Here is a 25499-nt window from a genome sequence, read left to right as displayed (position 1 = left end):
AAATAATACTCCAGTAGAATGCATATGTGGTATTTTACTCAGTATTACAGCATCTCTATTTTCTGTTTAAAAAGTAAATAACGGTGCTGCCCTCTTGTGGTCAAACTCATTACTACATAATTTTACTCACATTTTACCCTTCTGTTAATGTGATAATGTGCCAATAAACCTGATTTGATTTTGATGTCTTCATAGTAACCCCAGATTAAAAATTATAAATGACTGAGACATATTTATTTATATTTTTATTTAATGACAGTTTCAACAGCTTTGCAGGCAACAATAAAACACTTTAGAGAAAAATACAAAATCTGTAACATTTGGCATAATCATTTGGCAACTGTATCAATAAAAATATTACAGGCTTAATTCCATTAGCCAGGAAGAATCATGTCTTATCTTCTTAGATTTAAAAAATACAACCAATTAATAACAAATTATTTACGTCGTTACCTCCCGCCCCTGAAGCACCACTACAGATTGATCCTTGGCTCACATGTTGAATCGCAATGGTGTAAGTAATTTTAATCAAACAACAATTCTTTAAACCTTCTAAGTTTCTAAGCACTCATATACAGCTCTGGAAAAAAACAAGAGACCATTTAAAAATAATGAGTTTCTTTAATTTTACCAAATTGAACACATCTGGAATATAAGTAAGAGGAAGATGGATGATCACAAGCCATCGTGAACTGCTTGAATTTTTGCGCCAGAAGTAAAGCAGCATAAAGTTATCCAAAAGCAGTGTGTAAGACTGGTGGAGGAGAACATGAAAACTGTGATTAAAACCAGGGTCTTTCAACCAAATATTGATTTCTGAACTCTTAAAACTTATATATGAATATAAACTTTGAAGTTTTTTTTGAGGTCTGAAAGCTCTGCATCTTTTTTTTTGGTATTTCAGCCATTTCTCATTTTCTGCAAACAAATGCTCTAAATTACAATAGTTTTATTTGGAATTTGGGAGAAATGTTGTCTGAATAAAACAACAATGTTCATTTTACTCAAACATAAACCTATAAATAGCAAAATCAGATAAACTGATTCTGAAACTGAAGTGGTCTCTTAATTTTTTCCAGAGCTGTATCTCTATTATATACAAGGGTTCTTCTGTGGCTCTGCTGTAGAAAAAAAATTGTAGCAGAAGAGGAGTATAGAAATAAGCAGAAATAGAGGAAGAGGTTAAGTTTAGGAACAGTGCTGGGGAATCAGTGCAAATTATTACATTATTGATGCAATTTTAAGCATGAGGGAAAATAAGCATTTTGTTGCTGTTGCATAAAAATCTTGCATCTTCATTTCTGGCTTTTATTTTTTCACCTTTTATCACCTTTTGAATTTGGCAGCTGTTCTTTAGATTGTCTTGTGAACTGCATGATGAACGGAAAAATAGAAATGCTCAGAAATGAGGTTAAGATCGAGTTTTTTTTATTGATAGTAGGCCTGTCATGATAATTATGACTGTTTAATACACAGTCTTATAAATAATTGCAATAAATCCCATTTTCATTTTAACTCAGGTTCCCATCACTTCCAAACTGCTTCTACAAACATTATTGACAGAATGGGTCGCCAGTCATGAAATTTCACTACTCACTATCGGAGGTGGAAAGTAACAAATTACATTTAATCACATTACTGTAATTGAGTAGATTTTATGAGTAATTTGTAATTTTAAAAGTAGTTTTTAAAATAGGTAATTTTACTTACTCAAGTTCTGACACAAGTAATTTACTTCGCAACATTGGAAAACAAATAAAATGCTGGGGGAAAAAACATTGGATAAAAATTTGAGTTTTGTTCTCCATGGTAGCGCAGCTGAACATCTCCATGCAGTGTTTATTATTACGGTTAGCGGGAGAGATGCTGTGTGAATAAGCTGTGTAGCCTGGGGTCTGTGTGCGCGGCTCGGGGGAACCGGTGTTCTGTTGAGTTATGCTACCCATCGATATGTGCTTCTTTACGGCACTGCGCATGAGCCAACCAACATTTGTTTTGGTATGTTTTCATGTTTTTCATGATAATTCCTTGAGTTTTTATTGGGAACATTAAACAATCTGCTTTGATGTTAAACAAAACATGTAAATAACAGTTAAAGCATAGCAATGGCAAGTTAAAAATAATAAACTATAAAAAATACGGTCTATAGTCACCTATATGACCAAACATTTTAACTTTTTAACAGTAAAGAAAATACAAATGGATCATAGAAATTAGATTTTTTTACTTTTACTCAAGTAGATTTTTAGATGGGAATTTTCGCAAAGTAAAGGTAATTTTTCTTAATTACAATTTTTCAGTATTTTTTCCACCTCTGCTCACTACTGAATATTTCACAGCCAACTGTCAGTGACATTATAACACAGTGGAAGAGACTGGGAACTATGTATATATATATCTATATCTATATCTACATATATATATATATATATATATATATATATATATATATATATATATATATATATATATATATATATATATATATATATAGCCATCAAGAGCCATCAAACCAACCTGAACTGCTGGTGGAGGAGAACATGATGCCAAGATGCATGAAAACTGTGATTAATAACCAGAGTTATTCCACCAAATATTGATTTCTGAACTTTTAAAACTTTATGAATATGAATTTGTTTTTTTCATTTGCATTATTTGAGATCTGAAAGCTCTGCATCTTTTTTGTTATGTCAGCCATTTCTTATTTTTTTTGCAAATACATACTGCTCTAAATGACAATATTTGGAATTTGGGAGAAATATTGTCCATAGTTTATAGAATAAAGCATAAATGATGTATGATAAGTCAGTAACACAATTATCATGACAGGTCTAATGAGTGACTGCAGATAAATCAGGCCTGTGTTTGTGCAGTCTGAACCGGGAGAACCTTCCTGAAGACCAGTACACACAGGAATGCGTCAGAGATCGCTCTCAGACTCCTCATAGAAGAGGTCACTATAAGTGCACCTGCTATTTTTTCAAATCCCTGGTAATAATCAAAATAAAAGCGGCATATCATGATAAACATAGTCATCAAAAATGGCAAATAGGCGACCACCATTGTAATGGTGGCAACTGCCAGAATCCAGTATGTTGTTTTATTGTGTGTGTCTGGATCAGAGGGTGGAGAAGGCGGAGCTTTAAAGGTGAAAACGACTGTTAGTATTAATATTAGGACGGAGAGAAGACAGAACGCAAACTGTCCATAATCACTAAACAATACGCAAGCAAAGGCAAAGACGTAGAGAGCGACGGAGAGAGAGATTGAACACGGCATGGAGAAGAGGTCTGTGGTGTAGAGCGGGTTCCTCAGAGACAGTACGCTCTCTAGCGCCACCAGCTGGTGCAGGAAGATCCCACAGAGCTGAGCCGTATTAAACAGCCTATTTACCCTTTCACAGGCCTCTAAACAGCCAGAGTTTAAATAGAATCTTATTGCAGCTGCACTAAAGGAACACTGAAGAAGGACGTTGCTGAGGAGGACGATGACGAAGATCGGCTTTCGGCCTCCGCTCTTGTGGTTCACATGCAGAGCGCGGAGGCACCACAGGAAGGGCAGCAAGCTCGCGACCATACTGACAACGATGAAGAATGTGGCTGTGATTCCAGCAGCACCAGAATCATCACGATAACCAGGACCATACATGATGATGGACTTTGATAAAGATAAAGAGATAAAGAGAGAGGTGATTGGTGAGTAGGTCATCAGTATAGTGAGCAACAAATGAGTGTTCATAATGTACATTTCATATCGGAAAAAGTTAAAACAGTACGGAATAGGCAAATATACACATTGACAAAAAAAATTATTTATAAAAAGAAACGTGAATAAATGTAAGTAATTTTATCCTGCTGAAAAGTGGTAAGAAGCCCTGGCCGAGAGCCAACAGCTGCAGGATGAACTGCAAATATTGCTGAGAGGCCAATTTGTGCCTCTTCTTAATAGCTTATGTTTGTACACCTGTGTACCCTATACCTTTCCAATAATGTAACTAACGATGCATTGTGGCAATGCAGACTGCAGCAAATATGAAATAAATAGATATATTTAAGCTACGACATAATAGAATATATCATCGCTGTCCAAAGAAAAAAATTTATCTACAAAACAGTAACTTTACAGCTGAGAGATAAAACCTTCTTATTTTCAATGGAAGTCAATGTAAAATGAGGTTATGTCAGGTAATTTTGGAAATTTTATATTTGTTCATTCAGCAAGATATTTTGACAGGGACAGTAGGGGGCAGTTTATGTGTTTAAATCATGTAGCAAAATAAAAATCATCAAAAATGGAGATACTTGTTTCTCATTGGACAGTGACGATATGTAATTAATTAATGAACCTACACACAAGTCACCATAGATTTATAAAAAAATGTCTATAGACCATAAATTAATAATTGATCAATTTTAGCTCCAAAGTCCGGCTGTATTTCACTGTTTTTACAGAGCCTGGTGACGTATTAGCATTTTTTGTGGCATCACTATACAAAAGCCACTGAGAAACAAGGAAACCACTCTTACATCCTGTCTAATGTTACAGCATTAAAACACACACACACACACATATATATAAAAAACTCAGTACCTGTGAGTGTAGTAACAAGATAAATCGCTTTGTTTCGTTTCTGTATTCAGAATCTTCAGGGCTTTTTATCTTCAGAAATCAGAGCTGTTTCCTGTCTGAGAAACTGTGAAAAAAGAAGAATTATTAAAAATATATATATATCAAGTGTATTCCTACACTTGGAGTAAAAAGACCTTCTGAATTGGTTTTGAAAGGTGTAGAACAGAAAATGTTTCTTTACACTCTCTTACTCTTACACACGCAACCCAGAAGACTCACTGAATGCTCTAAAATAGCTAATAACATAGCTTTTTGGATTTTTATAAAATAAATATGACATAGCGATATATATAATGTATATACATATTTACGCTATGATTTATTAGGATACATGCAATTAATTAATTAATTCAATTTTTTTTAATTTATTAAGATACAGAAATCACATGCATCAGTTTTAAAAAAAATCCAATATATCTATACATAATATTGCTGTTGATTTTAATGTGTTAATACATGTGACAAAAACGCATTCATCATTCTACACATTTCTCCCAAACATCTTGTCATAATTTACTCTTATTAAAGGGCCTGTTGACATTTTCAGGGTTTTTTGCGTGTTTTTAGCTTGTGTTAACAAGGCAAAAGAAGAATTATTTAATTAAAGCATGTTTATGATTAAAGAATTAATCAATCATCATTATTCCAACTCAGATAAAATTATATAAATAAATAAATAAAAAAGGAATGGGGAAACTAAAAAAAGATATTGATCATGACAGAAACATGTAAAAGTAAAAAAAAATGCAATAAACAATAAACAGGAAAGAAATAATCATCACTACTACTCACAAGTTCAGAAGATAGATTACATTTATTTATTTTAAAATATGGATTTAATAGGGATAATCTCTGTGCCCCCTTGTTTAAATCCACTGTATATCTCGTTTTCATTTTTTATATTCTGCATTGGGGATGTGACTTTGTTAACATTTTTTGAAACTCAAGAAATATATTTAAATATAAATAAATCCCACTGTAACAATCGTACACTGACTCATATATAAAATATCCACTATTAAAAGTTTCATGAATATTAAAAAAATATGATTAAATGTGATTAATCACAGCATATGATTCATATAAGGTAATTTGCTATATAATTTAATTTATATATCAGCATAAATAAAAAATAAGCCTACCTTCTGAAATTAGCAGCAGTAAACCAAGCTGTGTTAACGTCGCTAAATACCACTAATATATAATTAATCTGCATTTAAAAAATAATAATTTAATTGTAACTCACCACGAGCAGTTGAACCCTCAGGGTGTGGAGATGCAGTACAGGATGTTCAGATCAAATGTGTTGTGAAATTTATATGGAGCAGAATGTGGTCAGAAAATCTTTCTGTAGAAGTAAAGGGCAAACTTGTGTTTCCTGTGCAGAGCTGAGCAGGTGTGAGGCTGCGGTAAGTGTTTAATCATATAAATATACAACTCTGATTCATGACTAGCTGCTGCTTTTATTAAACACCTGTGACTATGGAAGAGCTTTAAAATGATTTGACTAAAAAGTTGTTTGTTTGGAGATATTTTAGCGTAGAAACTATAAAATGCAACACTTTACTTGTAAAGTGAGTTAATCCAGTGTTCTGGAAGGTGGCAGTGAGCTGTATTGTCCGTTTTAGGCAGTTTAATGAAGCATCTACCTTGTCTGCAGGCTGAACTACTCTACATCCTGTCAGGCTCTTATACAATCATGTTCTCTGATGTTGGTTGGAACGTTTTCTGGTGAGTGTGTGACAAGGTAAAGTTGTTAAAACCTCATCTTGTTGCCCACCAACAAAGAGAATGCAGCAGTAACCAAAAATCAGGCTGGTGAGATGAGTTGCGCTCTGACCTACTAGACTGTGGTGGGTTTTTTTTCAGATGCTCATGCTTTCTTTTCTCACGCTCCCGCTAATGAAACTTCCAGCTAACAGTTTATGTTTAGTAGAATATTATCTAAAATTTACAGTTCAGTTCAATCTGATAAGTTTTCTTAATGTATTTAGAACTTTTTTTATGTTCGAGTAACGTTGCTGCAGCATCACTTTTAAACATTTGAAACACGAGGGACAAAATACAAGGAAAATCAGTTTTATTGAAAACTGTAACGTTTCGCTAAAACATAACTAATACAACAGACATATATTAAAAGGGGAAAGGGGGACTAAGGGGCCATGAGTTGCAAAACGTTTGGAACCACTGATATAAAACCTTTTCTTTTAACAAATGTACTTATTTCTTTATGAACTGTTAATCCATTAGTATGATCTGTTCTTTAAATGGCCACATATATATTTTTTAGATTAGCTAATACTACTTTACAGTTGCAATAAAAAGTATTGTCTTACCAAAATGTGTAAAATTCATTTATCTAGGCATGCTTAAATGGCTGCATAGGAATTTATTTAATCTCTGGAGGATTTTGAACATAATATATAATTCATGCCATATTTAACGGTTATGCCAAAAAAAAAACATTTTAAAGTGATCTGATTAAACTAAGATTGTCTTTTTTTTTCTTTCTTGCTTTAAGAACATTTGGTGGGTAGGGTGTCATGTCTGTCAAAAGCCTAACCCCTTTTCGTGACAGTGAAGTGAAGATTCACCAACCTCAAAAACCACATCTTAAATCTTAGCACTTTTACTGACATTCACACGCCATTTCTGACAAGACCCAGGTAATCACTACTTACTTACATTTATTTATACTACAAACTTACATTTATTAATTTTAGGCTTAAAAATGTTTATTATATTAACTTACAATATTAACAATTACTATACAATTCTCTTACTGGGCAACTGTCTCTTCTGAACTGTTTGTGGTAGAAATCTAATTGACCAACACTACTAAATCACTTTAATGTTATACAATTAGAGTTTTTGTGGTTCAGTGCATATTTTAGCATGCTCTACAGATACAACATCTATTATTATTCCACCAGTGTTTCCTTTTTATCCTTTTCTAATTCCAGCATCACGCTGAATTACCTGCAAACAGCCTTAATTTATAAAAAAAATCACACCGCTTTTCCAATTCCAGCATCCTGTCTGTTCCATCAGTGATCTCACAGATGGAGTTTATATTTTGATATTGGGGGTAATATTATTCAATAATGATGATAATGATGATTATAGTGATATTATTGAAAGCAGTCTATTCTGAATTTGTTTTGCTCTTTACTGTATTTACTTGTTATTGTGTTTTGGACATTTATTCATATGCATGCAGTAAATATGCTGCACTTTAATTTTGTGGTACTGTAATTTTTGTTACATTTATTTATTTTTATTACTGTTTTAATTTTGTTATACTATTATTATTTTATACAAAATCTAGGTTTGGTTAAGTTACAGTTCATAAAATGCACTGTAATACAATGTTTATAGTTTATTTGTTTAATATTTTGTTTAAAATTATAATTATTTGTACTATTCAACTTCATTCAATTAGCTTTAAAATATATTTTTGTTTATTAAATTAAATTAAAAATACCCTGAAATATTGGGACCTCTACTTGATACATGCACATAGCTGACAAATTAAAACAGCAATTTACGTTTAAACAGCATACTTCCATTTCTATGATCAGAGTATGGAGTATTGTGGTATTTTTCAGTGCATATACATATACTCTTAACTGGAGTATTCTGGAATGCCCAAGTGTGTGTACTATTTGTCATTAAAACCTTGTTTCTCTTTGGAAACTTGGCTTTGGAATGGAACGGATCCTACTTAGGTTGTGGCTCATTTTGTGTCTTTTTCTTCTCTTAGTTTCAAAGTGCATCACCATGAATCACACTCCTGATGAAGACTCTGTCCTGAAAACTCCTTTTGCTCCTATGTTTATTCTCCTTACTAGTCTAAGTATTGCTCTTGGACTTCTCAAATTGTTCCTCCCAAATCTGTACACGCGCTACAAGAACGTACACCCAACGCAAGCCTTTATCGTTTTCCTCATCATTAACCTCCTTCTGCAGTCACTCTTCACTGCATTTGCAGTCATAAATAGTTTGAATTTGGATTGCAAATCAAGAGTTTGTACTGTGGGAGTTATTATCTATAAAACGGCTGACCTCTGCGGCCTGTACTTGCACCAGCTGGTGGCGCTAGAGAGCGTGTTGTCCCTGAGACATACGCTCTACACTGAGGACCTCTTCTCCCTGCCGTGTTCAGTCACGCTCTCCGTCTCTGCGTACCTCCTCGCCTACACGTGCGCTTTGACTCAGTCTGATGTAGCATTCTGTCTACCGTCAATCGGAATATTAACCATGACAGTCGTCTTCACCTGTAAAGCCCCGCCTCCTCCACTTAACAACTTGAGTACAAATAGAAAACCAGCATACTGGGTGTTGACTGTTGCCATGATTACGATAGTTGTTGCCTACTTGCCCAATTTAGTGACCACATTTATAGCAAACCTAGACTATGAACACCTACGCAAAACTGAGATGTGGTTCCTTCTCCACACTTATCTCATTACCTTTTCAATGAGAAGCTTCAGGATGATATTTGACCCAATTCTGTGTGTGCTGGTCTACAAAAAGGTTCACCCGATTCAGGTGGGACAACCACAAACAAACCCAGAGGCCATCGCTTTACAGGACTTACCCGTAAACTAAACTCAGGGTGTGACTAATGATATTATTCACTTGTTTTTATTGTACAGCACATTGGCTAAAGGTGCATAGATGGCTTGTTAAAGAATAATGATTTAAATTGATTTGTTGACACCACTATATGATAAAGCTGCCTTTGATAAATGTACTTCATTAACACACATACACTTTAATAAACCTACCGGTTCCACAGAAGGAGCAATAAGGGTTCATGAAGAACCACACTGTAAAAAATCTGTTTGCAAACTTTCCTTAGTAAAGTTTTCAATGTAAACTTGGGACAATGGGAAAAAAAGGATAGAATACACTGAGATGTTTATGGAAACATGATTTTACAAAAAGAAACTGTATAAATGGAATTATAAGGATGATCTGTTTGAGTTACTGTTTTATACAGTTTCTTTCTTTCTTTTTTTTAGATGCGGATTAAATTACAATGTTTTATTCACAATTGATTAAATAAGGATTTTATTATTATTTAGGGATACACTATGTAGTTCACTAAGTCGTGGTAAAACAGGAGTGAATTTGAAAACTCCCTCATCATTATCATGTGCCAGCACCGGTCACATACAACACACACAGGTGAGGGGTTGAGCCGTGTTAAAAACTCCATAAACACACTAAACTGAGCTCTGAGTTAAAGTTCATTTCTCTTACACCGGCTCAAAATGTTGCCAGACTGGGAGAGTTCACGCTAAATGTTGAGTTGTGTCTGAAATTGTCTGGAGGAAAAACTGTGCTTTGACAGGTGAACAAAACTAACAAGTGTTAGGAGTTTGGAAATTGAACTCATCAGAGTTGTATTTAGATATCTAACCTTGCAGAGACAGAGCTTTTAGTCCTGTTGATGGAAATCTGTATAAGCTGTGTTTATGTTCGTTATTATATATATGAGTATTTATTTCTTTTATTGCTTGTGAGCTTATTTTTATGTACTGTAATTACTTTGCTTTAGTTTGTATGTCCTATGATACAATGCACAAACCACATAATACAAACATGCAGATATATTTATTGGTTTTCTCAGTATTTTGGCAAATTTGAAACACGTTTTACCCAGTAACAACCTGGCAACCCAGATTAGTAAGCAGCAATGTTTACTATAAATCATGATGCATTATGGAATTTTTAAAGTGCCCTCAAAATCACGTTTGAAGACCAGCTAGCTAATGCGAAAAGACATGACTGATTTGCCCAAACATTTTAATGACTTTTACAAAACTTTCTGGGTATTTTTCTTTTTCCTAAATTTATTCAGGCCTGGAAACTGCTTTTTTAAAATTCCAGATTTTTCATGACCATACAAACCCTGTAGCAAATACAAATTGATTACAAAATTGAATACAGATGAAATAAAAACCTTGATGTATTAGAGCACTAGAAAGCAGACGTTTATTTTACATTATACAAATTTACATACTCTCTTAATCTTTTCTTGAATTTAGTCTGATTTGTAAGAAAATTGACACGTTTCAAGACAGCAGACGTACAGAAACAGTGCAGTCAAAAATTCAATGCTTGTGAAGATACTGTGGGGAAACTCAAGCTGTTCTCCTCACACTGACTGAGCTGTGTGAGCGTTTGGTGTATCTGAGCTCTGAATGTGAACTAGCTCTATATTATCATCGGGCTCTGCAGGTGTTGGTGGACACTGAACCCAGAGATCCTTTCTATAGACCAGAACACACAGCAGTGGGTCTGTGATCACTCTCAAACTCATTAGAATGAAGCACATCACCCACAAACGCCAATACATACTCTTAATATCAGCACAGACGATAACCAGAATCAGGTGCAGGATCACAGTGAATGAGACGAAAGCTAACACAAAACAGCTGGGCTTCAGGGTTCTGTAGGGGTTAATGTTGATATTGGGTGGAGCCCTACGCGTAACTATGCATGATATTGCTGTTAATGCTAAAGACAGCGGCAGACCCAGGAGTGTGAGGAACGTTACTTCATAAAACTCACAGAAGAAGAAGAAAGCAAACCCAATGATGGAGATCACGATGGAGCAAGAAGGAAAGAAAAAATGAGCCGAGCAGGAAGAATGTCTCACAGAGAGAGCGCCCTCCAGTGCCACCACTGGTTGGAGATGAAGTGCACAGAATAATGACCCAGACCATAAAGATGACAAGATCCGGCATGCTGTGCTTTCCTCCCAGCAGTTTTCATCCTGATACAGTTTGGTCACTATGTATGGATTCAGAAGCAGCGCCAGCAGATCACAGAAGAGGAGCATGATCATGAAGGATGACACTCAAACCCACAAACAGGATGACACGCTTGCAGACCCACAAACACTTCAACAATGAGGAAGATGGACAGTGCAATCTTCCACGGTACAGGATCTTCTGAAATCCAGTGATATCTGGAGCAATAAGGGAAGAACAGGACATGTGCCATTGTAATACACAATGATTCTGCTGTTGTTTGTCCTGTAAGAGAAAAGGCAGAGAATTAATTATTTATTTAATTTTTACAGAGCTCTGTGTAATTATTTTACTGAAAGTAAAGATTTACCACTTAAATTTCCAATAGATAAATGCACTGTAAAAAAACAGACAATAAGATCTGTCATAACTAATAATACAGGTCATAATAGGTCATACTATCTTACTCCAATATAAATAGTAGGGGTGTCATCCTATAAAAGAAAATTAATCAAACTAACCATGGCAATATTCTGTGATTAATCATAATTTATTTCACCTTTTCTGTCTTTTTAGACTTGAGCCTTTAATAGTAAAATAAAAATAAAATTATAATAAATGTAATAAATTGTAATAAAAAATTATAAATATTGCAGTTTACCCCTTCATGATTTATTTTGTTGCATGTCTGTCACTCTTAAATGTTAGCCAAAGAAAAATATACATGGCCCTGTGTGAAAAGTGTTTGCCCCCACCAGTTAAAAGAAAACTTAAATGTGGTCTTTCACACGAGTTCAGTTTCTCTAGCCACACAAACACCTAATTACTTACACCTGTTCTCAATCAAGTAATCACTTGAATAGGGCCTGCCATACAAAGCCAAGTAGACCAAAAGACACTCAAAAGCTAGACATCATGTCAATATCCAGGGGCGTCGCCTGGCCTGAGCTTCCGGGGCTATAGCCGCGAACGTTTTGGAACGAGCCCCGAACATAATGTTTATAGTAAAGCCACCAATCTTCTGTTAAGTTTAGTTTATCAGCTTGTTTTAACACACATAGTTTCTCTAGTAATGATTTAGCTATTTAACTAAATACTGTTACTGAAAAACATCATGCTCCATCGTTTTAGTAACTAATCAACAAAGCTTTACAACAGTAACATTCTCTTTCTACGTATGAAGGTGATGTTCGTGGACGGCTGAAATTTAAAGTTTGGAAGTAACCTGGAATCACTCACTGACTTATGACTAGGCCTGTGTGATGTTCAGAGGAGATCAGAGACCTGGTTTGTTTAAGTGAGCAACAGTAAAAGGTAGCTATACTTTTGCTACTAGAAAAGAGGAATAAATGACATTGTTACATAAAATGCTAAAGCTAGTGATGTTTTTTTTATGTTTTGACAGTTTGGCATTTTCATTTTCTGTCACATGCAGTTTTTTCCTCTTGTTTCCAAGTTTTTTAATAAGACAGCAACAATTAACCTTGCTGAATTACAGCACACTTTTAAATCCATCCAATATAAAAACTACATATTATGCAGGATGCTTAAAAAAATATATGTAAAAAAAAAAAAAAAAAAAAAAACATTTGGCAACACCCCTGCCAAAGAAATTCAGAACAAATGAGAAGAAAATGACTGAAATCTATTAGTCTGGAAAAAGGTATAAAGCCATTTCTAACGACTCCAGCAGACCACAATGAGAGGCATTATCCACAAACGTGAAACAGTGGCCGGCTGACCGAAATTATCACAAGAGCGCAGCGACGACTCATCCAAGAGGTCATAAAAGACCCCACAACAACATCCAAATAACTGCAGAACTTGCTTCTGTTAATGTCAGTGTTTATGCTAGTATAACACTAGGCAAAAATGGTCTGCATGGCAGAGTGCCAGGACAAAAACCGCTGCTGAGCAAAAGAACATTAAAGCTTGTCTCAATTTTGCCAGAAAATATCTTAATAATCCCCACAAGGCTTTTAGGAAAATATTCTGTTGACTGACAAGACGTTTTAGAAGGTGTGTGTCTTATAACATCTGGCGTAAAAGTAACACCGCATTTCAGAGAAAAAACATCACATCTACAATAAAATATGGTGTTGGTCGTGTGATGGTCTGGGGTTGATTTGTTGCTTCAGGAGCTGAAAGTCTTTCTGTGATAAATGAAACCATGGAAATTAGAAATTGGAAAATGGAATTTTGCTGTCTATCCAAAAGAAGAATGTCAGGTCATCTGTTTGTGACCTCAAGCTGAACTTGGTTTCTGCAGCAGGACAATGATCCAAAACATACCACCTCTGAATGGTTGAAGAAAAACAACCTGAAGATTTTGGAGTGGCCTAGTCAAAGTCCTGACCTAAATCCTATTGAGATGCTGTGGAATGATCTTAAAAAGACGATTCTTGCTGAAAAAAACTTGGAGGAATTACAACAATTCTGTAAAAGAGTAGTGAAGCAAACATTCTGCCACAGAGACTCACTGCAAGTTACCGCAAATGCTTGATCGCAGATGTCGCTGCTAAGGGTGGAACAACCAGTTTTTTGGTTTAGAGGCAAACACTTTGAACCCAGGTTTCATGAAGGTTTAGACTTTTTTTTCTCCCTTTATATAAAAACCTTCATTTAAAAACTGCATTTTCTGTTTAGTGTGTTGTCTTTGACTAATATTCAATTAATATTTAATAAAAATCATGATGAAGGGGCAAACACTTTTTCACATCACTTTTTCACATCACTTTTTCACATCACTTTTTCACATCACTGAAACTGTATCTGACATTTTTAAGATGAAAATCATATATATATATATATATGATTTTCATCTTAAAAATGTCAGATACAGTTTCAGTTTCAAACTTCAGAAGGCTGGGGTCTTACTTGGTAAAATGACTACCGGTAATATGTTTACTGACTAACAATCTAATTTCTAAAAACTAAATTATTTTATCATAAATGTATATGTACACAACATTTGTAAAGTATATATAAGACTATTTCTACCTGAAATGAAGCTGTTTCTTTCTTCGTTGTTAGTCAGATGTTCTTCTGGAAGTGATGCCCAGATGGTGAGTGGAACAGGAACTGAGGAGCTTTAGTGAAGAAGGCGAAGATGAAATTCTTTCTGCACTTTAGGGCGAGTCCTATTCTCTGCTCGAGTGCAGTCTGTGCTCTAATTTTGGTTCAGAGTGGGTATTCCAATTAATACCACACCAAAATTACCTTATTTTTAATATGTGTATAAAGTGACTTACCTAGTTTTAGCCTATTTTTTTTTCCAATATTTTTTCTGAAGAAGTCATCATTACACAATATCTTACCTAATCAAAATGACTTACCTAATTCTAATGTCTTAAAAGATCCAAACGGGATCGATTTACTTCTTATAATTAATTAAAGTATACAGAAAAGATTACTGATCAGATTAATGATGATCTTCTCATCTGTAATCTTCACATGTGAGGTTTTTGGAAACTTTTGGAAGCAACAGATCACAAATTCACCTTTAGTTTGTAATCAACAAGTTGAATCTTCCCTTGGGTATTTAGTTTAGTTCACGTTACTAAAAACATGAGTTAAATCATTACAATATGTATCGAGATGTCCACTGATGTTTCTGAGGAGTGATGTCACCTATTTAAGGGCTTTTTATACCGCATTTGATTTTTACAGAGCATTAAAAACACACCTTAAGATTTAAAAACGAACAGGCACATATTAGTTTCAGACTGATTCAGATATATACACTACCGTTCAAAAGTGTAGGGGGCACTCAAACAATTTTGTGTTTTCCATGAAAAGTCACACTTATTCACCACCATATGTTGTGAAATGAATAGAAAATAGAGTCAAGACATTGACAAGGTTAGAAATAATGATTTGTATTTGAAATAACATTGTTTTTACATCAAACTTTGCTTTCATCAAAGAATCCTCCATTTGCAGCAATTACAGCATTGCACACCTTTGGCATTCTAGCAGTTAATTTGTTGAGGTAAGCTGGAGAAATTGCACCCCACGCTTCTAGAAGCAGCTCCCACAAGTTGGATTGGTTGGATGGGCACTTCTGGCGTACCATACGGTCAAGCTGCTCCCACAACAGCTCAATGGGGTTCAGATCTGGTGACTGCGCTGGCCACTCCATTACCAATAGAATACCAGCTGCCTGCTTCTGCTGTAAATAGTTCTTGCACAATTTGGAGGTGTGTTTAGGGTCATTGTCCTGTTGTAGGACGAAATTGGCCCCGATCAGGCGCTGTCCACTGGGTATGGCATGGCGTTGCAAAATGGAGTGATAGCCTTCCTTATTCAGAATCCCTTATACCCTGTACAAATCTCCCACCTTACCAGCACCAAAGCAACCCCAGACCATCACATTACCTCCACCATGCTTAACAGATGGCGTCAGGCATTCTTCCAGCATCTTTTCATTTGTTCTGCGTCTCACAAACGTTCTTCTTTGTGATCCAAACACCTCAAACTTGGATTCATCCGTCCACAACACTTTTTTCCAGTCTTCCTCTGTCCAATGTCTGTGTTCTTTTGCCCATCTTAATCTTTTTCTTTTATTAGCCAGTCTCAGATATGGCTTTTTCTTTGCCACTCTGCCCTGAAGCCCAAAATCCCACAGCCGCCTCTTCACTGTAGATGTTGACACTGGTGTTTTGCGGGTACTATTTAATGAAGATGCCAGTTGGAGACCTGTGAGGCGTCTGTTTCTCAAACTAGAGACTCTAATGTACTTATCTTCTTGCTTAGTTGTGCAACGCGGCCTCCCACTTCTTTTTCTACTCTGGTTAGAGCCTGTTTGTGCTGTCCTCTGAAGGGAGTAGTACACACCGTTGTAGGAAATCTTCAATTTCTTAGCAATTTCTCGCATGGAATAGCCTTCATTTCTAAGAACAAGAATAGACTTTTTCTGGCCATTTTGAGCGTTTAATTGACCCCACAAATGTGATGCTCCAGAAACTCAATCTGCTCAAAGGAAGGTCAGTTTTGTAGCTTCTGTAATGAGCTAGACTGTTTTCAGGTGTGTGAACATGATTGCACAAGGGTTTTCTAATAATCAATTAGCCTTCTGAGCCAATGAGCAAACACATTGTACCATTAGAACACTGGAGTGATAGTTGCTGGAAATGGGCCTCTATACACCTATGTAGATATTGCACCAAAACCAGACATTTGCAGCTAGAATAGTTATTTTCCACATTAACAATGTACAGAGTGTATTTGTCTAAAGTTAGGACTAGTTTAAAGTTATCTTCATTGAAAAGTACAGTGCTTTTCCTTCAAAAATAAGGACGTTTCAATGTGACCCCAAACTTTTGAACGGTAGTGTATATATATATATATATATTTGTCAATTTTTAATCAGAGCCTGTTAGTGTTGGATACAATAAAACAGCAGCAAAGAAATTCTTATGCTCTGATCAGCATCCTGACTGTAATACTGCAGAGTTTATATAAATATATTCAGATTTTCTGATCTAGGATCAGTACTTATAAGCAAGGTTGGTGTTATTGTTATTAATTAAGTTATAGAATGTTTTTTTCTTCATTGGCTACTGGAGGTGTGAGATTTCTCATTGTTTTTATTTTTCAATAAACATCAATATGATTATTTTTGATGTGTGCGCTTTATACATTAAAGTCCCTGTTCGTGTTTAATGTGTGCTCCATCATAATCAGCATACAATTGAATATAAAGTAGGGCTGCAACTAACGACTATTTTAGTAGTCGACTAATCTGTCGATTATTTTTTCGATTAGTCGATTAGTCACGATTATTTGTCATACCATCAGATAGCATCTTTGTTGTTATTTATTTCCAATATCAAATCAAAATAAGGCGCCATTAAACATGAATATGAAACTAAAGCTTGATAGCTTAATCAAATTTATTTGAAACATTAACATGCACTATTAATGTCACAATAAAAAAAATAATAAATAAATAAATTTAAATTAGGTAATACAAAATAAAAGTGCACCATGTCTTTTAAATTAAGATAATGTGCAAATGTGTAACTCAAAATAGGTTTTCACCACTCTTCACCACTATACTAGATTGATTTATAAAGCACATTTAAAGGACATTAAGTGTCAAAGTTCTGTACAATAAAACTAAATTTAAAAGAAGACAGATCAATATAAAATATAGTAAACTCCTAATCTAGGATATATGGGAGGGGGAAGCCAGTAATATTAACAAATCACTACAGCTGAACGCTATGTATCACAAATAGAGTACTGGCTATGCCAACTAAACATGACAGCTTAAATACCTTCACTGAATTATTGAGTTTCGACACAGACTAGCTAAGCTAAGCTAGCAACCAACCAAGTAAAAGAGGCTCATTATTTAACAGAATGAATTCTTTTTGCACGAGTAAAATGTTAAATACATAGCTAACTCATATGAATAACGTAATACGTTAGACAGCTAACAATCCTGAAAAATAGCGCTCTTTTAGAAGTTTTCTGACAGGTAAACTAACTACAAACATTAGCTAGGTTCGTTGGCTTAAACACGAAGCAATGTAAAAACTTACACGTCCGAACTAGCGCTTGAACTCAGAGCTCCAGGGTGCTTGCGTTTTAGATGCTCATGCATCACCGTGGTGCTGCCGTGAAATGATAACTCTGCTTTGCAGTGTCTGCATTCAACTTGTTTTTTTTCTTTATTTTGGCTGAAATGTCCCCAAACTTTGGAAAGTTTAGGTCTCGCTTTCGCTGCCTCTCCGTCTTCATGCTGCGCCATCATTCAAGCTGCTCTTCTTTGTTAGCACTGACCGCACTCGTTGTACGCAGCGTAAGTAATACTGCCCCCTATAGTTCCTTCAGTGCATTGCAAAAATACCGACGCGTCGACAATGAAATTCCTCGTCGACGATTTTTTATAGTCGACGTTGTCGATTATGTCGACTAATCGTTTCAGCCCTAATATTTAGTAATATTCTTTTGGGGTATTAGCAATTAGCAATTACATTTTATTATTCTCTTTGTTTATAGTGTATTTTGCTGCTGGTCTGTGGGTGCAGTTCACGTATATATAGCTCTGTTTTAGCTTCAGTAAGTATTTAAACAATGTTTTGTTTTATACTAAAAATAAAAATAAAAAATAATTAGTTCATACTGCTGTAAATTAATGTAAATTAGGGCTGCCACGATTAGTCGACTAGTCACGATTATGTCGACTATTAAAATAGTCGACGACTAATTTAATAGTCGATTAGTCGTTTTTTTTTTTTCTTTGTTTTTCTCTCCAAACTGCTGCGACTGCCTTTCTGTCCTGGACGCACATGCGCAGTAGTGGAAACCGGGGTAGGTAGTGGACGACATCTCAGGACATTATACAGACAGGCTCTGGTTTCATGGCTACCCCGCTACAGAACTCAGAAGTGTGGGATCACCAAGAAAATAAAAGTGAAACGCGTGCAATGCAATATCTGCAATGAAGAACTTGCCTTCCTCGGCAGCACAACCGCGATGCACGAGCACCTGGAAAGGAGGCATGTTGTGGCTGATTAAATGACGAAGAAGCTAAATTGCTATTTAGCTGCTAAAATTAGCGTAAACAGAGCGTTAACTTAGTACTTAACTTACTCATCTTGATAGCTTTAAAACAGAGGTCACTAATAGGCGGACCGCGATCCGGATCCGGACCCAGACGTTGTCACAAATGCCGTCCCAAACCGATAAACTACAGAGAAGGATTTCATTCTGACAGTGGCTTCTGTTTTCAGTGCTTTTCGGTGCAGTAAACTCACAGATCAGTCATGTGTGGTGTAAAATCACCAAACGCTCTCCTCTGCCAATCAGATCTGTGCAGACCGCTGCCCTGTGTACGGTAATGTACACAATATCTGGACAGAGAGGCATTTTTTATTAATATACTTTTTTTTCATAATAGTTCAAACAACCTCACGGTTGAGATGTTTCATAAATGCCAGTGCCTTATCCTTATTTTACACAGTTGTTTACACTTTATGCTAAACAGTAAAATAATTGTCTGTTACAACAAGCTGCATATTTCATTAAAGGTTTAATGAACTATGATTTTAATTGTTTTTATTTTTAGTTAGCATATAGCTGAAATCTAATGTTGGTTGTATAATAGCAGCTGCATTCTATTGTGATAAACTGTGTTTTATATTCAATTAACGTATGATCCGATTAGTCGACTAATCATAAAAAATAATCGGTGATTAGTCGACTATAAAAATAATCGTCTGTGGCAGCCCTAGTGTTGAAACTCTAACCGTTCTGCATGCTTGATCGCAAATTATTAACTGAACTAGGTAGATTACCAAGTACATAATCACCAGTTAACCTGCATTAATGTAATCAGACTCCAGATTAATCCCAAGCTGCTGATGCAGGCGAGCGGATACTTTTGGCTGTATAGTGTACATCCTTGTTTAATTTTACTACCATGACATGCTTAAATGTGTTAGTAAATTACAATATTGTACAATATTGTATTGTATAATGTATTTTCTGTGCAGGTATCCTTGTTCACCTGCAAAAAGTTGCACAAGTTAGAATGTTATAATCACGCAGCTCTGGAACTGCTCAGTCTCTGCATTACACACTTGATTTGCAGGTGAGCTAATTTTGGCCCAATGAGAAAGAATGTTTGAGGTATGGAGCTACTTTAAGTTAGTTGTTGATAGTAACAACACGTGTGTTGGCTTTATAGAGTGTGTTAATTCAGCATGCTCCTAGCATTATACAGAAAAAATACAGCGCGTACCCTTATTGCTGTTTTTGTGTTTTGAATGTAGGCTATATGCTTAAAATAAAAAAAAAGGTTTGTTCAAAAAGTGTTTTATATTCTAAAACGTCATTATTCATTATTTTATAGTAGATAAAAATAATTGTAAATTATGTTTTTGTTCTTGGTCTATTTCAATTTAATTTTTGTGAAGTGCATAGCCATATTGTTGTTCTTTGTGTTTTGCACATAAGCTATATGCTTAAAAAATTGTTTGTTCAGACAGTATTTTATATTCTTAAACAATGTTAATTATTTAAGAGTAGATGAAAGTAATTGTAAAATATATTATTGTTATTGGTCTATTTAGGTTTAATTTGTGTGCAGTGCATAGCCTTATTGTTGTTTTTGTGTTATATCCATAAGTTATATGCTAAAAATAAAAAAATTGTTCAGAAAGTGTTTCATATTCTTAAATATTGTTAATTATATTAGAGTAGACATGAAGACCGGTTATCAATAAACATTTTTCTTAAATAATAGGTCTATGCTTTTTTTCAGTGTTGTAATATTAATTAACATCATTCTGAACAGATTTCGCTCATTCAAACATCCTAAAACTGTTTTTAAAAAGGTCAGATTTAATGCACTGCGTACTAAAAAACGTTGGGCTTAATTCGGGCTCGGGCAGAACGTGCTCGGGCTAGATTTTTTTATTCTGATCTAAGCTCTAGTTTACACTGTTTTTTTTTTTTTAATGGAGTGTGTTGTGGAGAGCTCAACTGCACGGTTATGGTTTGTGGTGTACAAACAACAACAGATGCACCTGAAGCTCATTCTCCCTCATTCTCTCATCATACAAGTGCAGTTTTGGAAATAAAAAATTAAATAGAAAAGCACTTGCACTGAACACAACTTTTTTTTTCACTTCTCTACTATTTAACTGAAATTTGCGTTTATATTTTTTATATTTAAAAAACATCAAAGTGCATTTCAACCACACTCTACCGCCTCTTCTGCTGATAGTGCACCTTATAATGCGGTGCACCTTATGGTTTATTACACTGTACAAGCAGTAGCTGCGTTAATCATTTTACAACAAATAAAACCAGATTTTGGCAGAGAAACACATCTACTACCTCCTTTTCTAGTGAGCCTGAGAGTGATCTCGGACCCTCTCCTGTGTGTGCTGGTCTGTAAAGAGAAGCTCAGAACTCACTAAACTCAGTCAGAGCTCAACACTGAGCATCAGTCAGTCTGAGCTGAGCAGCTAGTGTTATCAGAATGGCAGCAAAAGAGATGTGTATTATCTAACAGCGCACCTGCCATCTCACTCTCAGCACAAAAATGGGTAAAGCTGATCTTATATCATCAGTTTACAAAGCATTTTCTTATATTAAATGTTAAATATCTCTAATGCTGGATAAAGATCATTTTATGCATTTTCAGACAAATTTTTATCATGTGTTATCTTGTTGAATTTATTATTTTTGCTTTGTTTTCAGAACATAAAGAAATGTTTTGCTTCTTTTATTTAAAATCTTGTTGGTTGTTGGACAGAATTTATTTCTGAACATTTGTTTTGCTATTTTTTCTTTGTTTATAGACATTCAGATTTGTGTTAAGTGATAAAAAACACAAATTACAGCAAACAAATCATTTATTTCATAATGTGAACATATGTGATTACTGTAAATCATTAAACAACTTTTTTATGCTTATGATGAGTGCATGTGCATGAGGAGGATCTCAATTAAATGAGAATTTAAATGAATAGCTACACCACTATTGTTACTCAAAGTACTTAATACATGTTTTTCAACTTAATAATAAAAAAAATAAAAGTTAATTTCCAAAGGTTGGCATTATTCCTCCACATTTGTTCTTTATGTGTGAGGTCATAAAATGTCCCATGGTTTAATAGTAGAAATAGAAAATATTGCTCATATTCTCATAATTTATTACCTTATAAGTAATGACACAAGATAATGACACAAAGTAATGACACACACAAGGTAATAATAATATTAAATAATATTAAAGGTAATATGAGTACACTGAAAACAAAGATTCACATAAGTTTGCCACTCATAAATAAAATATTAGCTTCTTTAATCTACTTTTAGGCCATGTATGAAAATATAATTAACTTTTAGGTCAGATTTATGTAGAAATTTAGAAAACTGTAGATTTCAGAGATTAGAGAGTTCAGCTCACTGCACGTACAGGTCTTATCTCAGTGCTGTGGAGGATAGCGATGCTGCTACATTCAGTAAAGCACATAAACAGATTCATGCAGTTTACATACATCGTATTCCTTCATAACTCACTGCGGTGACACATTTTATCTCAGCGGACCAGTTGAACACAAACTGACACCATAAAGCACAGAATATTTTTTTATTCTATATTCTATATGATTATATGCTATAATCAGTACTTTCAGGCAATTAAACAATTAATTTAATTATTTACATGCTCTTGGATTAATTAATCTATGTTAATAGGCCCATCAATGGTTATATGCTTTTATATATTGTTTATTGACAGAAATTTTGATATACCTTACAATATTTTAGTGTCACACCTGTTTTTCACATGGACTACGATTTTTGTCTTGGCTGTGTGATAACCCATGCAGTGTACCGACCTTGGACTGCCTTACTTCCCTTGGTATGTCTATCCCCTTTAATTAATATATGAATCTTTTTCATGGACACACATGATGTGATCAGGACCAACAGGAGTTGAACACGCACTGGTTATATTTAAAAATTTGACAGCTGTACAACACATCTAAGGTAGATTCTGTTTAAAATAACATGCATATTACATATAAACCTGTGGTTCAATATGTAAATAAGTTTGAGTACTTACAGAATCTTCAGGTAGATCAAAATTGCTGAGTAAACACCTGTCCTCAAGATGAACAGCACCACAATATGAAGAGCACCAGACTTTCTGTGACAATCAACAGAAAAAACGCCATTAGCTAGTTAAATAAAATATGCAAATTAATGCAAACAGCAATTATCTAATCTGACTGTAAATTAAATAGATTATTACTCTTTAAAATGCTGGTATATATTCTGGTATCATAACAAAAGCTTAAACCTAGCTCTGAATGCTTAAACCTAGATCTGAACACTCAAACCTAGCTCTAAACATTCAAACCTGGTTCTAAACAGGTCCTAAACCTGACTCTAAAGGCTGAACACATGATTCTGAACGGTCAAACCTGGCTGTTATAGACCACAACTAGATATTTTATACAGTAAATAAATTAAATAACGTTATATAAATAATATTAAATTGTCATAGAGTAACTGAATACAAAAATCCTCACAAAAACGCTCCAGAACCTGGGTGAAAGCCTTCTAAAATAAACTATTTTATTTATTATTTATTCAGAAGAAACTGTGAATAGGCAGATGTCCAAATACTTTTGTCCATATAATGTGTTAGCTCCTAGTGCTAACACATTATATGTGTTCACACATTATATGTGTGCTAACACATTATATTTGTTCCTGTGGAACACTCGCGCTCGAGCTGGATTTACAGTGGCGCGAAAAGAAGAGGTTATTCAGTTGAAAGCAGGCTAACTTTAACCTAGCTAAGATAAGCTAAAGCTAACGGATTAACCACAGACTGACCCAGATGTAAGTTACAACAACTCAAATCCAAATATCTGTTCAGCTCATACCTGTCAAGTCTCCCGTTTTGGCCGGGAAACTACCGTATTTTACTCCTCTTTCCCGCCGTCTTCCCGTATTATTATTTTCCCGTAAATTTCCCGTATTATATTAAGATAAAAAAAACATATATATTATTGAGGAGACAGGGCACTGACTGCTCTGTGTCTCTTAACCAATCGTGGAGCCGGTTCAAGGAGAAAGTCCCGCCTTTCAGGAGAAACAGCCAATTAGCTTGCAAAGGAGGGTCAGTGTGGGGAAGCCCCCCCCCCCCCCCCCCCCGTCGCTGTGAGTTCAGGCAGCTAGTTGGAGCTGCTGATGTTAAAACAGATCTGGATATACAGCGATTTTTCTAAAAGAAAGGTAACGGTAGGCTAATCATGCAAAACTGTGATGAGATTTTTCTGATAGCTGCTTAAAAATACTCGTCTCCAAAATAAAACACACAGATTAAACCTTTTAAAATAAAAAAATACAGCTTTTGTGACTCGGTTTAACTAGAAATGTGGAGAGGACCGAAATTAACTGAACTGATCAGGGGTGGAGTGATCAAAAGAAAGAAGTATTAATTAAAAATTATTAATTGTGTAGGACACTTAGGACTAATTTTTACTGATGGAATATATCTGGTCCATGTCCTTTTAGTACAAGCTCATAATACTATTTTTAGGTCACCAACAGTCATTTTGCCGAATTTGTGCACCCTTTGTTCAATTTTAAATCCATTAAATAAATAAAAAATATATCATATAAAAGAGTGCATTTATGCCAAAAAAAGACATGAAATCTTAACTTTTTTAAAAATATATAGAAAAGGGTTTTTAATTTGGCTGTATCAAAAGATTTTTTGTAAACCTGTCTTAAAATGTAAGGGATACTGAACCTTCCTTGGGCTGGTGGGACGGCTTTAAGCGTACATAGGAAAATATCCCTTATTTTTAAATCTAAAACTTGACAGGTATGGTTCAGCTACATTTGTGAATATACGTTATCTCGTTTTTTACCTCAGAAAATTGGAGCTTCTCAGATGAAGCTGTCCCCATTTCACTCTCAGGAAGGTTAATTTGCTTAAAAGTCTTCAGATTTTAGTAAAACTCGTTTATATTTGGCACATATGTTAGTTTAGTCGTTCATAAACTTAAAATAGACTGAATTTGTAGCTGAAATCGTAGTAAATAATTAAAATAAATTAATATAAAACAGGAGAAGCTAATGCTAACGCTGAGAAAAATCACGGGCTTAATTTAAATAAAATAACTGTCGAAAATGAAGCGCACGCGCAGTGGGCGGAGTCACACGGGCACAGACCCGCCCGTGCCGTGTTCTCATTGGTCTGGCGGTCTGTCAGTCATCTAGTGTGCCCTTATTTAACAAAGCAGGTCCAAAATTGTGCAAATTTTTTTATCCACTTTAACATAAAAAAGCTCTAATATTAGAATAAATAAAATATGACAATTATTACAATATATTTATCTATTTTTTTTATTTATGTATTTATTCGTACAAAAAGGGTGGTTTTATCGCTGTGTTTATTAAAACATATCCACCCAAAGTCATGACTTTCTATCTCATAAAAATTACTTAGTACCTCATAGTTATGACGTAGTGGAGGACCCTTTTTTCCAAGTGGTAGAAATAGGCTTCCTTTTGTATATAATTTTGTAACAATACAATCAATCAGCCTAAAATAGACACAAT

At 34.8% G+C, this 25499-nt stretch overlaps 1 protein-coding gene across 3 annotated transcripts in view; it reads right to left on the bottom strand.

Annotated features, from left to right (window-relative positions):
- Window positions 1-25047, bottom strand: part of LOC103022477 (exocyst complex component 1 like) — a 30142-nt gene extending 5095 nt beyond the window's left edge. For 2 of the 3 annotated variants that reach the window (XR_007429530.1, XR_007429531.1), the window contains exons 1-2: window positions 24806-25047; window positions 22984-23067 (exon numbers count right to left, since the gene is read on the bottom strand). Coding sequence is in view for 1 of the 3 variants with exons in the window: in XM_049472435.1 (XP_049328392.1) it covers window positions 11466-11678; window positions 22984-23067; window positions 24806-24844 (336 nt within the window). In the remaining 2 variants the exon portion in view is untranslated. Of the gene's footprint in view, window positions 1-10607; window positions 11679-22983; window positions 23068-24805 lie in introns of those variants that run through there. The other variant, XM_049472435.1, reaches the window with a different exon arrangement.
- Between the last annotated feature and the right edge of the window lie 452 nt (window positions 25048-25499).

The sequence above is a fragment of the Astyanax mexicanus genome, chromosome 25, assembly GCF_023375975.1.
Source record: "Astyanax mexicanus isolate ESR-SI-001 chromosome 25, AstMex3_surface, whole genome shotgun sequence".
Lineage (NCBI taxonomy): Eukaryota > Metazoa > Chordata > Actinopteri > Characiformes > Acestrorhamphidae > Astyanax > Astyanax mexicanus.
Note: the sequence above shows the minus strand (reverse complement) of the source record. Positions and strands in the feature narration are given on the sequence as shown.